This window comes from Sus scrofa, chromosome 1, assembly GCF_054392235.1.
Source record: "Sus scrofa isolate SSC_HxYL_T2T_F1_AM1 chromosome 1, Sscrofa_HxYL_maternal_Yorkshire_Landrace_v2.0, whole genome shotgun sequence".
Classification (NCBI taxonomy): domain Eukaryota; kingdom Metazoa; phylum Chordata; class Mammalia; order Artiodactyla; family Suidae; genus Sus; species Sus scrofa.
The window spans coordinates 86,615,005-86,629,733 of NC_139383.1; the positions used below are offsets into that span (position 1 = coordinate 86,615,005).

A 14,729-nucleotide genomic window follows, 5' to 3' on the forward strand; every position below is an offset into this window, starting at 1 on the left:
CAACCTCAGACACTGTGTTCAGAAAAGGCTTCTGCCTTCAGAGGTGTCGGCATCAGAGGGAACCCTGCTATTAAGGGGTGCAGCCTGTCGTTTCAGTGTACTCTCGAAACCACAGCCCTCTATTTGAACCAAGCAAGCGAAGAGTGATTCAATGTCACTCCTGGTCCTGGTCGTGGTCTGAGATACTTCTGCAGTTACCTCCAACACACACCACTCCCCCACACCCACAAAATGATCCATCGGCATTTTTACATCTAACCCGCAGCAAAAACACAGCATCCCAACCAAACAGGAAGGTCGCCACCAGACACAGAAAACTAGAAAAGCTGTAAAGAAATGATGGGGAACAAACACTCCATTTTCAGAATCTGTGTTTTCTGGAATTTATTCCTCTTTAATGCTGAATATAAAATCTGAGATTTCACCAAGGCCTTTAGAGACAAATACATACAAATTGAAATCGAAAAACAATAAATGTGCAGATCAAAGGGGGCCCTGACACTTCAGAAAAGATGTTAAATAAAATGCATTTCTGAAAAAAGCCAAACCCTATATATAGCAAAATCAAATTAAAAAGCAAAAGCAAACAAGACAGAAAGAGGTTTTGGTACCTTTCATCAACAGAGGACAAAAACAAGTTCAGTTCAATAGGAATTCATGTAATATAAAAACATCTACATGGATGTGTTGAATAAATCTGTAAACAGAAACAAATCTAAAACATAGTAGAGCCTGAGAGACAGAGGGAAAAGAAAAAAAAAAAAAAACAAAAACCTTCCTTTTCTCTTTGATTTTAATAGAATACCAGAATTTGGAAAAAAAACCATTATTTCTCCAACTAAATTTGCTTCTGGTCTGCATATACCTAGCAGGATGGCTATTTTCGCTAATTTTAAAATGGCCTAAAATGTGATTTTTAGCAGCAGCACATTTCCTTGACGCCTCAACAAGCCTACTACAGGAAATAAACATTCTGTCCTGAAATGCTCTTGATAGTACATCTAGGTCTGCCATCCCCATCCACTGCTTTCCTAGGTTTGTGGAAGACTTGGGATTTTCCAAATCTAAAGGCAGCTAAAGAAGGGATGAGGAAAATCACTGCATGTTTGGAATTCAGCTGGTAAAACACAACAAGGAAGGATACGACAGTCTCTGAACAAAGTGTGGTCCCAAAGGGCAAGACCTCAGGACTCTGCAGAGCTTGGGTACCGTGGAAAATGCCACACCATGTGCTTCTAGCTCATTCACAACGTGCATGATACCAGTCAAAGCTGGTCTATTTCTTTGCTGATCCAAAAAAAGGGGGGGAGGGCCTGGAAAATAGATGATGTGTAACTGTGGTAATGTTTAGCACTCCTAACCATCTAGGCTGTTTAGGAGAACCATCCTTGGGCCCACCCTAACCAGGGTAATGCAAAAGGCAAACAAGTCTGAGTAGCTTTCTTGGTCTAGCAAGTCTTATATTGATCCTCCCACCCCAGGATTTAACTCCCAAAGACAAATCTTACAAAGCTGGTTCTTGGTGCTGACTGGCAAGAATAGACACAATCTAAGTTAAATTGATATTAACATTAATTTTTTTAATTGCTGTATCTTAAAAAGAAATTCTAAGTCTTATCAGATTTTAACACAATATCCAGTTCAAAAAAAGATTTTTTTTTCCTGGATGATCCCTGGGATTTTTCAAGTAGAACTGGACCTGGATCTTATTGAATGCCCATGAGTAGTAATACCCATGATTTCACAGCAGCATTCCTTGGACAGAAAATCATGGATTGTGTATGGTTTCAGTCAAGTGGGAATCTATGGCGTGCTTTTCTTCTGGTTGTAGTCCTGGGCTTGCACAAACCTCCCACTGGGATTTTGGCTTTCATGTTCAACAAGTTCTTGCAAATATTCCACACTTCGCAGTTTGGAGGGAGAGAGAACACAGGTGACAGGGCCTTAATTCTTCTCTTCTCTCCATTCCTTATAAACTTCCTGCTCTGAATCCAAAAGCCAGGTCCTGCATCAGGATGCTGAGAATAGCAGAATGTCTTAGGCAGTCCTCTCTGAGTCCTATTCAAGACTATCCCCAGGTTTGGCAACTAAAAACTCTTAAAAAAAAAAAAAGGTGAGAGGGGACAAGGCTGCAGAAAAGCAGCAGCTTCTGCTCTAATGAAGCAGACTCATTCAGTGTTGATCAGCACCCACTACAGAGGGAGGAGAGATGTCAGAGGTCAGAGTGAGTCTCTCACAGCCGGTTTCTCCTGTGTGTTCTGCTCTGAAAGATCACTGGTGCTCATAAGTGGCATGAGAACACGTATCTACTTTACTCTGAAAATCTGGGGCTGTGCACTGGCCAGAAACATGAGCTGGCAAAGTCAGAGGACCAATCGAAAGTAACACAGGAAAAAGAAGTTAGTGTACAGCAATATTAGTATCTTTTAACATGCCTCATCATGGGTTCACAAAATATATCTAACCAAGACTTTCCTTTCTCAAAAAATAGAATCCCTTCATAAAATAGAGTCAGCAGCTATTAGTTATGGGAGCTGCATTGAAAAATATATTTGCACTGAAGCATAAATTAAGTTGCTAGGGCTGAAATGCCTGCAGGTACGAGTCAGATAATTTCCCTCTAAGTTTAATCTCTAATTAGTGCACCTTTTTAAATATATGTTTTAAGCAGTCTTACACATTAGGTGAAATCTTCCCCTTGTAAGAGATAAAGAAGCATATATTTTTTTCAAAATAGCAATTCTTTTCATCCCTGTGACTTGGTTCTGATCACACATGGTGGCAACAGTGATTTCTGGAAACATCTGTAGGAGCTTGGAGGATTGACAGGGGTGAGAATTTCTATTTCCCAAAGGAGGATCAAAATTTTTCTATGGTTCTTACAAAGCCCTGAACAGTGATATTTGTGGTTCTGAGGCAAAGATCACCAGCCCCTTGATCAACCAAATTGTTTTTTTTTCTTCCTGATCAAAATATTCTAATAGGCTGCAGACTCATTTCAAGGATACCACCTAGGCAGCTTGAGGAGAAGCAGGTCTGAGTGGTACTGGCATCAGCGAGAACCCAGGGCGGATCCAATCTTTTCTCTCTGATGGTGCTACCTACTTATTGCTCAGCCATTCAGGAAGCACACCTGTCACAGGTTACAGTACCTCCAGGCTGAGGGAGGCAACTGCAGGCAATTCTGAAAAGAAGAAAAAACCCACCACAGTCCTGATTTGGTTTGAAGCAATCATGCAATCCCCTTATACCCATGTCGTCCCAAACACCTTTTCCATGGCAAGCAAAGTTACTGATTATGCGTGTGGCTTTCGTCACAGTGATGCATTCGGTGAGCAGGTGTGTGCCGAGTGCCAGGGGATGCTCCAAAATGCATCTCCATCCTCTTCCACTTGGCTTTGCTAAGGTTCTGCCTGTTTATTCAAAACAAAAAACAAAAGCCCAAACTGGTTATTGCATGGCCTTGACAAAGAAATTCTCTCTGGCAGTGATATTTTCCAATGTCAGGAACAGAGATGTTGGAAATCATGATAAATCACACTCGTGTGACTGACAAGAGCAAACCTTAGGTTTCAGAATCAGAGCCCAGATTTAAATCACACCCACCTGCCCTGCCAAAAGCGGAAATAAAGCCACATATTTTCAACAACAGCTGAAAGTTAAACCTGGGTAAGTGGGGTGGGAAGGGGTCACCTCACTCCAGGGCCCAAGGAGGGTGACCCCGGGAGATGATGTGGCCAGACCTACTGGTAAAGAGCTGATACTCCAATGCCCCAAGCGCCACCTTGATACAACCCCTGATTGGCTGACCCCCAGCATGGTGGGAGGAAGGGTGGTTGTGAGACAGGTTCCCTGGCTGGTCAGCGCCCAGGGGTTACTAGTTGTTATATATTTTGAATATCACCCCTGAATGGCAGGGATCTGAAAGCAGAAACTCCCACTTCTGGCTCTGCTTTGAGTCTATAACAAACCTGATGATTTTTCTGCCTGAAAATCATTGAAAAGACCTCCTTGATCCGTAGGTAGCATGGTGGGCCAGCCACTGCCAGCTCCAAGTGGTCGTGGGAGAATGTGCCCCTTGCCCCCAAGATTTCAACAATTCAACTTCTGGAAAAAAGTGTGAAATCTGCGTTTTAAATATTAGCAACCCACTTGAATTCCTTTTAAAAAGTCTGTGCAGGACAAACACATCTAGAGCGGATGTGGCCTGTGGGCCACCATTCTGGGGCCTCCTACCCTCCTCTGCACTGTGCACTTTTGGTTTTGGGGTTTCTTTTTTTTTTTTTTTTTTTTGCCTTTTGTCTTTTGAGGGCCGCACCTGCGGCATATGGAGGTTCCCAGGCTAGGGGTCTAATCGGAGCTGTTGCTGCTGGCCTACGCCACAGCCACAGCAACGCCAGACCAGAGCCATGTCTATGACCCACACCACGGCCCATGGCAATGCCGGATCCTTAACCCACTGAGCGAGGCCAGGGATCAAACCCCCAACCCCATGGTTTCTAGTCGGATTCATTTCCACTGCACCACAATGGGAACTCCTGTTTCTATCTTTTTTTTTTTTTTTTAGGGCCACACCCTGCAGCATATGAAGGTTCCCAGGCTAGGGGTTGAATCAGAGCTGTAGCCACCAGCTACACCACAGCCACAGTAATACAAGATCCCAGCCACATCTCGACCTACACCACAGTTCACAGTGATACCGGATCCTTATTAGACCCCCGCGTGAGACCAAGGATCAAACCGGCATACTCATGGATACTAGTCAGATTTGTTTCCGCTGAGCCACATGGGGAACTTCAGCACCATGCACTTTTGAGAACCGCCTCAAGTCTACACTACACCTCTGCTTGTTGGGCCTGTGAATAGTTGTCTCTTTTTCTCCTGACCTTCTTCTCTCTCCTCACTGGGGATGAGCAATTACAGACACCATGGGGGTCATTAGATGCCCCCTGGCAGGTTTGCCGCCCTGTCTTTTATGTATGTGTACTGCAAAGAGGGCAGAAAAGGAGACAAGGAAAGAGGGTCCATCTTTTAGTACATGACCCGTGAATGCTCCATTTAGGCCTCAGTGTAGATGGGTGGTGAATTGCTACCAAGGTACAAAATAAATAACTAGAATGACGAGGGGGAGGATGCTGAATTGCTCTGGAAGATATTTTCACTTCTAGGAAAATGAAGAATGAGTTGTCATTAACCCTTAAGGCCCTGGATGGTTGGTGGAGGGGGTGGCATCAACCTTGTAGCATGCATGACGGCCTTCCACTCTGGTCCACGGCCTCAGGTGCCTGGACATGGTGAGCTGGACGATGGGGACACCCAGGGCCCTCACTGTCCACAGAATGGTCCCCTAAAATCAAGCAAACCTCAGTGGTATCAAGACCAACTTTAATCCCAGAGCAGAAGTCACGTGAGAATGCTTGTCCCCCCCCCCCCCCCAGATTGTAGGTTTCCTGAGAAATGTCCAAGAGAATAAATATTCTCTCTCTTTTTTTTTTTTTTTTGTCTTTTTGTCCTTTTAGGGCTACACCCGCGACATATGGAGGTTTCTAGGCTAGGGATCTAATCGGAGCTGCAGCTGCCAGCCTATGCCAGAGCCACAGCAACGCCAGATCCGAGCTGCATCTGCGACCTACACCACAGCTCACAGCAACACCAGATCCTTAACCCACTGAGCAAGGCCAGGGATTGAACCCTCAACTTCATGGTTCCTAGTCAGATTTGTTTCTCTTGCACCACAACAGGAACTCCAAAAATAAATATTTTCAAAGGGTAAAAACATCAGCCTGCAAAGTCTCTAAGGAATCTACATCTTCAGGGGAAATGAGAGCAAAGATGACAAACACGGAGGACTTTCCAGAGGTTTTTGCACAGACATGGATGGATTTATGCATCCATCAGAAGACTGCTATCCCGTTTTTTTTCCAGTCCTTTGAAGATAAAGCTAGATTGTTTAATATCTTTGCATGAAACATTTTATAAAAATACTATCATTTCCCTAACAAATAGTCCAATGTTCCATCTTTATAAAAATAGTTTTAAGAGCCTTTAAATATTTTATGTGTGGGTTTTGCCTCTGTTTAAAGCATGTGCAGGAAACCGCCCACAACCATCTGTGGACTTACTGATGTAAAACAAAGCCCAATTTCACATCAGTGAGGAATTACAGGTGCTGGTGTATAATTTATATTATTGATAGTCTCTACCTTCCTCCCACAGGTGTTCCAGAAATGGTACCACTGCTGGGTAGCCTCAAAAGACCTATTACCTATAGACATCAAAGTTCCCAGTAATGCGCTTTCATTTCAATTCAGTGTTAAAAATGGATGTTTTAGGATTCAGTCTTAATACTGAAATACAGTCAAAACCTCAACTGCTATGTATACAAAGGTTGCAAGGAAACACACTGAAATACCCTGAAATATGTGGTTTTCTTTGGGTGGTAGGATGATGGATGACTTTTTATATTCTACTTTATAATTTTTTGTATTTCCCCAATTTTCCTAAATGAGCCTAGGCTACTTTCATAATTAGATAAAATAGTAATTTTTATGAGTTCCCACTACAGTGCAGCAGGTTAGGGATCCAGTGTTGCCACAGTGTGGTGTAGGTTGAAGCTGTGGCTCAGATTTGATCCCTGGTCAGGGAACTTCCATATGACAAGGATGCAGCCAAAAAAGAAAAAAGAAAAAAAAAAAAGTATTTTTAAAGGGGACATAGCAATCAAAACATTATTTATTTATTTATTTATTGTCTTTTTTAGGGCTGTACCCATGGCATATGGTGGTTCCCAGGCTAGGGGTTTAATCAGAGCTACAGCTGCCGGCCTACGCAACAGAGAAAGCAATGCCAGAGCTGAGCCTCAAATTCGACCCACAGCACAGCTCAGGGCAAAGCCAGACCCTTAACCCTCTGGGTGAGGCCAGGGATTGAACCTGCAACCTCATGGTTCCTAATCAGATTCGTTTCTGCTGAGCCACGATGAGAACTCCAAAATATTACCTTTAACAAGGAAATGCTATTTTTTGTTTGGAAAGTACATCCATGTGCTTCAAAAAGTCGCAATAATATCTATAATTTATGGCTCTAAGTGTCAGAAAAGCTCAAGCTAGAGTTCCCTTCACGGCCCAGGCGTTAGTAAACCTGACTAGGATCCATGAGGACGTGGGTTGAGGACGCAGGTTCAATCCCTGGCCTTGCTCAGTGGGTTAAGTATTTGGCATTGCTGTGGGCTGTGGTGTAGGTCACAGATGCAGCTCAGATCTTGTGTTGCTGTGGCTGAGATGTAGGCTGGCAGCTGTAGCTCCGATTAGACCCCTAGCCTGGGAACTTCCATATGCCGAGGGAGCAGTCCTAAAAAGACAAAAAAATAAAAATAAAAATAAAGAAAAGCTCAAGGCTTTTCTACATTCTCTAATAGATAAGACATAATAAAGTGGCCTCAAAACCACTTTGATTCATTTTGGAATTGTAGTGTTTTTTTTTCAAGGCTGACCACTGTAAACCACCTCCCGTCCAATGTAAACGACTTAAATGTGCAAAAGACCTTAAAATATGGCTTTGATTCTGCTATTTCAAAAAAATGTAAAGTAATATAGGAGTTCCTGTCGTGATGCAGTGGTTAACAAATCCGAATAGGAACCTTGAGGTTTCAGGTTCGGTCCCTGCCCTTGGTCAGTGGGTTAAGGATCCAGCGTTGCCGTGAGCTATGGTGTAGGTTGCTGTGGCTGTGGCGTAGGCTGGTGCCCACAGCTCTGATTCGACCCCTAGCCTGGGAACCTCCATATGCCATGGGAGCAGCCCTAGAAAAGGCAAAAAGACAAAAAAAAAAAAAAAAAAAAAAAAAAAATATGAACTTGTACTTTAAAAAGCATCTACTACTTTTTGCTCCCTTGAATTTTTCTTCGAAGAAGGGCATATAAAGTATAAATAAACTAAATTTTAAATAAAAATAAACTCTAATAGACAGCAACAACTGAAACTGGGAATGAAAAAGAAAAAAAAAACTGGCTTTTTTTTGTGTCTTTACCCTGAGCAGTCCTAATCATGCACTTGAGAAAGCAAAACCTAAAAATTTAACAATCTTTTAACAGCAATCCTTAAGAAGAATTCAAGAAAGATACACATCAAAATACAAAAAGATGTACCTACCTTTGATGCCAACTGTGATTTCAGGCCTAAGAACGAAAAGACTGTGTTGCTCTCCTTGGATTCAAAAAAACTGTCATAATCCTAGGAAAAAGAAGAGGAGACAATAAAAACAAGCAGTTGTCTTTGTAGTTGGTGCTTTTGACTCATTCTTTATGTAAATTAAAAAAAAAAAAAAAGTACCACTGCTCCATGTAGGCCAGGAAAGAGCTATATAAATCTACTGGATTTGCTGTTTGAGACTAAACATTGAAGCATGATGATGAATGACTGGAACAAGTTTATAATCCAAAGCCTGTCACAGGATTAAAATGTAGAACACTGACAACAGAATTGAAATCACAACACGCTCCTTTGTGTGTCAAGCTAACATTTCTTTGTGTGGACTCACTCTGCCTTAAGATTTTACTCAAGCACTCAACATGGAAGGCTGTCTCCCAATACTGCTCTTGATATTTTGTTATCTAGGGTTAGGGCTTAAAAAAAAAAATCACAGGGTAAACAGAAAAGCCATAAAGGTCTCCGTGTGTCAACGTGAGCGCTTCTCTGCTGCTTTTGAAGTTTTCCGCATTCTTTGAGACTCTGTCTTCAGAGAGAATAAAAAGATCAAATAAAAACTGGAGGAAACTATATTCGCTATAACATTTATCTTTGCCTCAGACACATTTTTCCTTCCTACTTTGGAGAGAAAAGTCATAAAGGAATTCTGGTCAATGTGTTCATCTCTTTCAAAAGTTTGCTCATATAATACCACATAGTTGCTAAGTTGACGTAAAGCAGTCGTAAAAGCTGAGGGAAGTCCCTCTGATGACTTTATGCAGAAGACAAATATCACAGGCAGGCAGGGTGCAGCATTATTTTTAGGCAGTTGCTTTGTGCTCAGTGTCTTGTAACTGGCATATTATTTAATCCCCACTGGTGCCCACCAGGTGAGAGGGTGGCTCTGGGCAAAGAAATACAGTGCTATTAGAATTTATTTTTATTTAAAATTTAGTTTGACAGCCAATAAGTGAGGAAGCTGAGGTTTGGGCCTCGGCATTGAAATCCATGCTATGGGTACTCTACAATGCTTTCTTCCCAAGAGGGAAGCAAGTATGAGGCACCTGTATGTCAGAGTCACTGAGCCCTAATGAACCCACAGCTGAGCTGAGTCAATGGCATTGAAAGTACTTCTGACAGCTGTCTACGCAGCTCAATGCACTCAATGGCTTAGAGTGGGGATCTCCTTCTTGTAAAACGCACCCCCGTGGATGAAAAACGTGGACTTATTCGACACTGTGGAAAGACTTTATAGGTCTTTTTATGTCCAAGAGCTTTATAGCAAGCTGGGTCTTCTGTGGTTGGAAGGCAGCTCGATTTCAGTTCCTGGGCATTTCAGGCTCAGACCTTGCAGATGTGGCCCCTTCTGCAGAACTTCATGCAGTGGATCTCGTTGTCATTTAGGATCAGCCTGAAGGCCAGTCACCTCCAAAGAGAGGCTGTCATCCACGAGGCCAAGAAGAACCAAGAAAACCTCTGAAGAGAGAGGCTCAGCTAAGACCTCCTTGGAAATGGACTTTTAAGCAGAAACCCAAAGAATGACCAGAATCAGCCAAGCACTGGGATCGGAGCATCTGAGACAGGTAATAGCACCGGTGAAGAGTGAGGCTGACAGGTTTGATGGGATCCACCTATGCTAGAGTTTGTAAACCAAGAAAAAAGATTTGAAAAATTTTTTTCCTTTTTATGGCCACACATGTGGCATATGGAAGTTCCAAGCTAGGGTACAAATCAGAGCTGCAGCTGCAGGGCTACCCCACAGCCACAGCAACACTGTATCCGAGCCTCATCTGTGACTTACACTGCAGCTTGCGGCAAGGCCGAATCCTTAACCCACTGAGCAATGCCAGGGATTGAACCCACATCCTCACAGAGACTATGTAAGGCTCTTAACCCACTGAACCACATTGGGAACTCCCAGAATTTTATGTTAAATATACAAGCAAATCACATACGGGTTCTGAGCAAGGAAGCAGAATGATTTCTTTCCTTTAAGAAAATGCCTATATATTGACCATGTGGAAAATGGCTCAGAGAGAGGCAGGCAGGATGGGAAGCAGGTAGAAAGGCTAGAGTGTTCTGTGTGGTAACTCAGTGAAGAGATGCTGGCAGCCTGAACCACAGCAGCTGTAGTAAAGTAGACAGGGACAAGTCGACTAGAGATATATTTTGGAGGAAGAACAGATCATACTCAATTGCATAACTGGTGTAGAAGGTTAGCGAGAATTAAGAGTTAAAGCCGTTCTTGGAATACCTGTCATGGCTCAGTGGTTAACAAACCCCACTAGTACCCATGAGGATGCGGGTTCAATCCGCGGGTTCGATCCCTGGCCTCACTCAGTGGGTTAAGGATCCAGTGTTGCCGTGAGCTGTGGCGCAGGTTGCAGACACAGCTCGGATCTGGTGTTGCTGTGGCTGAGGTATAGGCTGGCAGCTGTAGCTCTGACTAGACCTTAGCCTGGGAAGCTCCATATGCTGCAGGTGTAGCCCTAAAAAGACAAAAAAAAAAAAAAAAAAAAGTGTGTGTGTGTGTGTTTGAGTGTATTCTTTGCAACAAAGACAGTTCCAGAGAGCTGAGCAGCATTTTCACTGACCTGGGTTAAAGATATAATCCTGTTTGACACATACTTTCTCTACCTGAATATTTGCTGCTTATATTCAGTGTGGTAACAGGAGGACAAGGGCTAAACTACAGCCACATGACCTCATCCTTTTACATATCCACCATGTGAAAACTGGTCTACCTGTTGCTTAATACACCATATTCTGCCACTATTCGGTCTAAATTCTTTCCCCTGGGAATCTCATTCATGGTCATGGTCCTAATTAAACTCAGATCCCTAGCTCTGACTTCTCTCAATTCTGGTTCCATGTTAAGTATCTGTTCATAGATTCTTAAACATAACAGGTCTAAATTGCCATTCCTGACCTTCTTCCTTTCACTACCCAGGCTGGAACTTGCAGAAGAATGGCACCACCATTTCCGGGCTCTACCAGCCAGAAATCAAGGCATCCCTGGACTCCTCTTCACTCAACCAGTAACTATCTTACATATGCCTCAACCTAATTTTTTTTTTAGGGCCGCACCCACAGCATATGGAGGTTCCCAGGCTAGGGGTCTAATTAGAGCTACGGCCGCTGGCCTATGCCACAGCCACAGCAACACCAGTCAAACCATGTCTGCAACCTACAACACAGCTCACCGCAAGGCTGGATCTTTAACCCACTGAGCGAGGCCAGGGATCGAACCCACAAACTGGTTCCTAGTCAGATTCATTACTGCTGTACCACAATGGGAACTCCAATCTCTTTCTACATCAGTCTCATTGCCCTAATCCAAGCTAGACTTCTGCAACAGAACCTCAATTCATCAACCCTTCTCCAATCTAACCTTTTTCCCTCTAGTCATTCCTTTTTTGTGTGCGTGTGTGTCTTTTTAGGACTGTACCCATGGCACATGGAAGTTCCCAAGCTAGGGGTCGAATTGCAGCTGCAGCTGCTGGCCTACACCACAGCCACAGCAATGCCAGATCCAAGCTGCATCTGCGACCTATAACACAGCTCATGGCAACACTGGATCCCCAACCCACTGAGTGAAGACAGGGATCAAACCTACATCCTCATGGATACTAGTCAGATTCATTTCCGCTGAGCCACGATGGGTACTCCCTTCTGGTCATTCTCAAGTGAGGACAGCCTGATCTTGAAAATTGCAAATTTGATCATATCATCCTCCACTCAAATCCTTTCGTTCAAGATTTCTCATTGCTCCTTGAGGAGCAGAGGGTCTTGAAAGGCCACCTGCACCCACCACCATCTGGCTCACACGTCCATTTCTGGGACATTGAATGGTGTATACCGGCTCAGTCACCTGCAGATGTGACTGATGTCTGCCAATGTACTCCCAGTTACGGCCCCGACCAACTCTGAATGTTTCTTCCTTTCTGTATCAGATACAACTAAAGAAGCTCCAGAATTATATACAATTACAGAGGATTTAGTGGAGATACTCTTAAAAGGGCTGTTGGAATTCCTGCTGTGGTGCAGTGGGTTAAAGATCCAATTGCAGTGGCTCAGGTCTCTGTGGAGGCATGGGTTCGATCCCTGGCCTTGCTCAGTGGGTTAAGGATCCAGTGTTGCTGTGGCTCTGGTGTAGGCCAGCAGCTGTAGCTCTGATTGGACCCCTAGCCTGGGAACCTCCATATGCCGAGGGAGCAGCCCAAGAAATGGCAAAACAAACAGACAAACAAACAAACAAAAAAAACAAAAAAATTCTTGGAGTTCCCGTCATGGCACAGCAGAAATGAATCCAACTAGGAACCATGAGGTTGGGGCTTCGACCCCTGGCCTTGCTCAGTGGGTTAAGGATCCGGCGTTGCTGAGACTGTGGTGAGGTTGCAGATGTAACTCAGATCTAGCGTTGCTGTGGCTGTGGCTAGGCCAGTAGCAACAGCTCCGATTTGACCCCTAGCCTGGGAACCTCCATATGCCATGGGTGTGGCCCTAAAAAGACAAAAGAAAAAAAACAAACAAACAAAAAAACAAAACTTATAGTTGTGTCCAGATATAAAGTCCAGCCTACGTGTTACTACAGATTCTGTTATCTGTACAGATAGTTACTACAGATACCTGTTTGAAGAGTTTACCTCTCTGAATAGAGAACAGGCTTAACAAGAAAGGGAAGGAGCAAAGGTGAGAGAAAAAGACTGAATGAGGACTGGTGGCTTAGTCATCAAAATGCTGTTCCTATTCTTGAATTTTGAATTCTTGAATTTATACCTGTTCCTTCTTGATGACTAATATCTGGTGTCAGTGTGAAGTGCAAGAGTGAAAAAACTAATGAAGGTAAGAAATAAAATGAGAACCAAGGCCTGACTCAATCTCTACAAATGCAGTGTGAGTTTAACTTTAAAGACTGAAGTGCTAGTGTGAAAATGCAATGCATGTAAAAGATCAAAAGGCAAGTTGTGAGGCTTTAAAGTGTATAATTCAGGTTTCAGAGTTTATGCTAAAAACATTAATCTTGAAATGATTACAGTACTCCAAAACACAGACTTAGAAATAGGTAAGTTTCATATATATTTAAAACAAGACACAAAATACACACATGTAGAGAAAATATGTGCCATTATAAATAATCCATTTAACCACACTGAACCAAATGTTAGTCAACCAACAAACATATTCAGAAATGTCAGATATTTAGAAATCTCAGAATGGCAACATTTCTTATTTACATAAGAAATTCTCTTGAACTTTATTTCTATTATAAAAGTTATAACCATTATTTTTGTTTTATGAACCTTTAACTCAGCGTCATATCACTACGGCCAGGGGACTTGTTACCTGAATATTAAATTGGATCCCAACAATTTAGAAACTATCACTTAAGGTGTTTAACTCCTTCCAGACTGACAACTATAAAATTTGGTAATTAACTTTAAAAGCAGAACAATTTAAAGGAAATCATTTTATTTTTAGCGGTTAAGCTGCACCTTTGGCTCATGGAAGTTTCCAGGCTGGGGGTCAAATCAGAGCAGCAGTTGCCGGCCTATGCCACAGCTATATCAGTGCCAGATCCTTAACCCACTGAATGGGGCCAGGGATCGAACCTGTATCCTCATGGACACTAGTCAGGTTTGTTACCACTGAGCCACAATGGGAACTCCAGGAAATAACTTTTAAATGTCAATGTTGGAAGAGAACCTGACACACAGAGGCAAAGTAATTGAATGAGCAGTGTTTGCTAATGAGTGAATGACATGTCATGTTTGACATTACTCTTGCTAGTAATGTTATTTGAGTAAATCCTATTTCTACTCTATTATTTCAGATTTTAAAGATTTTATGTAAAAAATTTACTTTCTGACATACAAAAGTGGCCTGATGAATCTCAAATTGGAAGAAGTTAAATAATTTTTTTTGTCATGTTCATTCAGAGTAGTTGATTGATAATTTAAAATCCAGAGTTTCTTAATAGTTACTACCCTCTTTTAGAGATAACAAATTAAAGAGTATGAAGTCAAATAATTTAAAATAGTATTAAAAATGTTTTAATCACCTCCTGTTAATATTTAAGTTCTTATATAATGGCCTTAGGCCGCATTCTCTAACAAAAGAGAAAGACACGCTTTCTTACAAATTCAGTTGCTTATCAGGCTTACATTAAAAAAAAATACTAGGGTTCATACTTCAAAAGTTTGAAGCACTGCGTTTTTAAAACTCACTGTAGAGTTTCTCAATAGGCTTGCTAAATTCCTTATAGTCAAAGACACACTCTAAAGTGTTGGTAAAGGAGTTCCCATCATGGCGCAGTGGTTAACGAATCTGACTAGGAACCATGAGGTTGCGGGTTCGATCCCTGGCCTTGCTCAGTGGGTTAAGGATCTGGTGTTGCCTGAACTGTGGTGTGTGTCGCAGAGGCGGCTCAGATCCTGCGTTGCTGTGGCTCTAGCGTAGGCCGGTGGCTACAGCTCCGATTAGACCCCTAGCCTGGGAACCTCCATATGCCGTGGGAGCGGCTCAAGAAAAAGGCAAAAACAAAA

At 42.7% G+C, this 14,729-nt stretch overlaps 1 protein-coding gene across 2 annotated transcripts in view; it reads right to left on the reverse strand.

The window, feature by feature from the left end:
- Positions 1-358: 358 nt before the first annotated feature.
- SH3BGRL2 (SH3 domain binding glutamate rich protein like 2) overlaps positions 359-14,729 on the reverse strand; it is a 65,432-nt gene continuing 51,061 nt past the window's right edge. For both annotated transcript variants that reach the window (XM_021092127.2, XM_021092122.2), the window contains exons 3-4: positions 8,149-8,229; positions 359-3,413 (exon numbers count right to left, since the gene is read on the reverse strand). In XM_021092127.2, the coding sequence (XP_020947786.1) occupies positions 3,402-3,413; positions 8,149-8,229 (93 nt within the window). In that variant the 3' untranslated portion in view covers positions 359-3,401. The remainder of the gene's footprint in view (positions 3,414-8,148; positions 8,230-14,729) is intronic.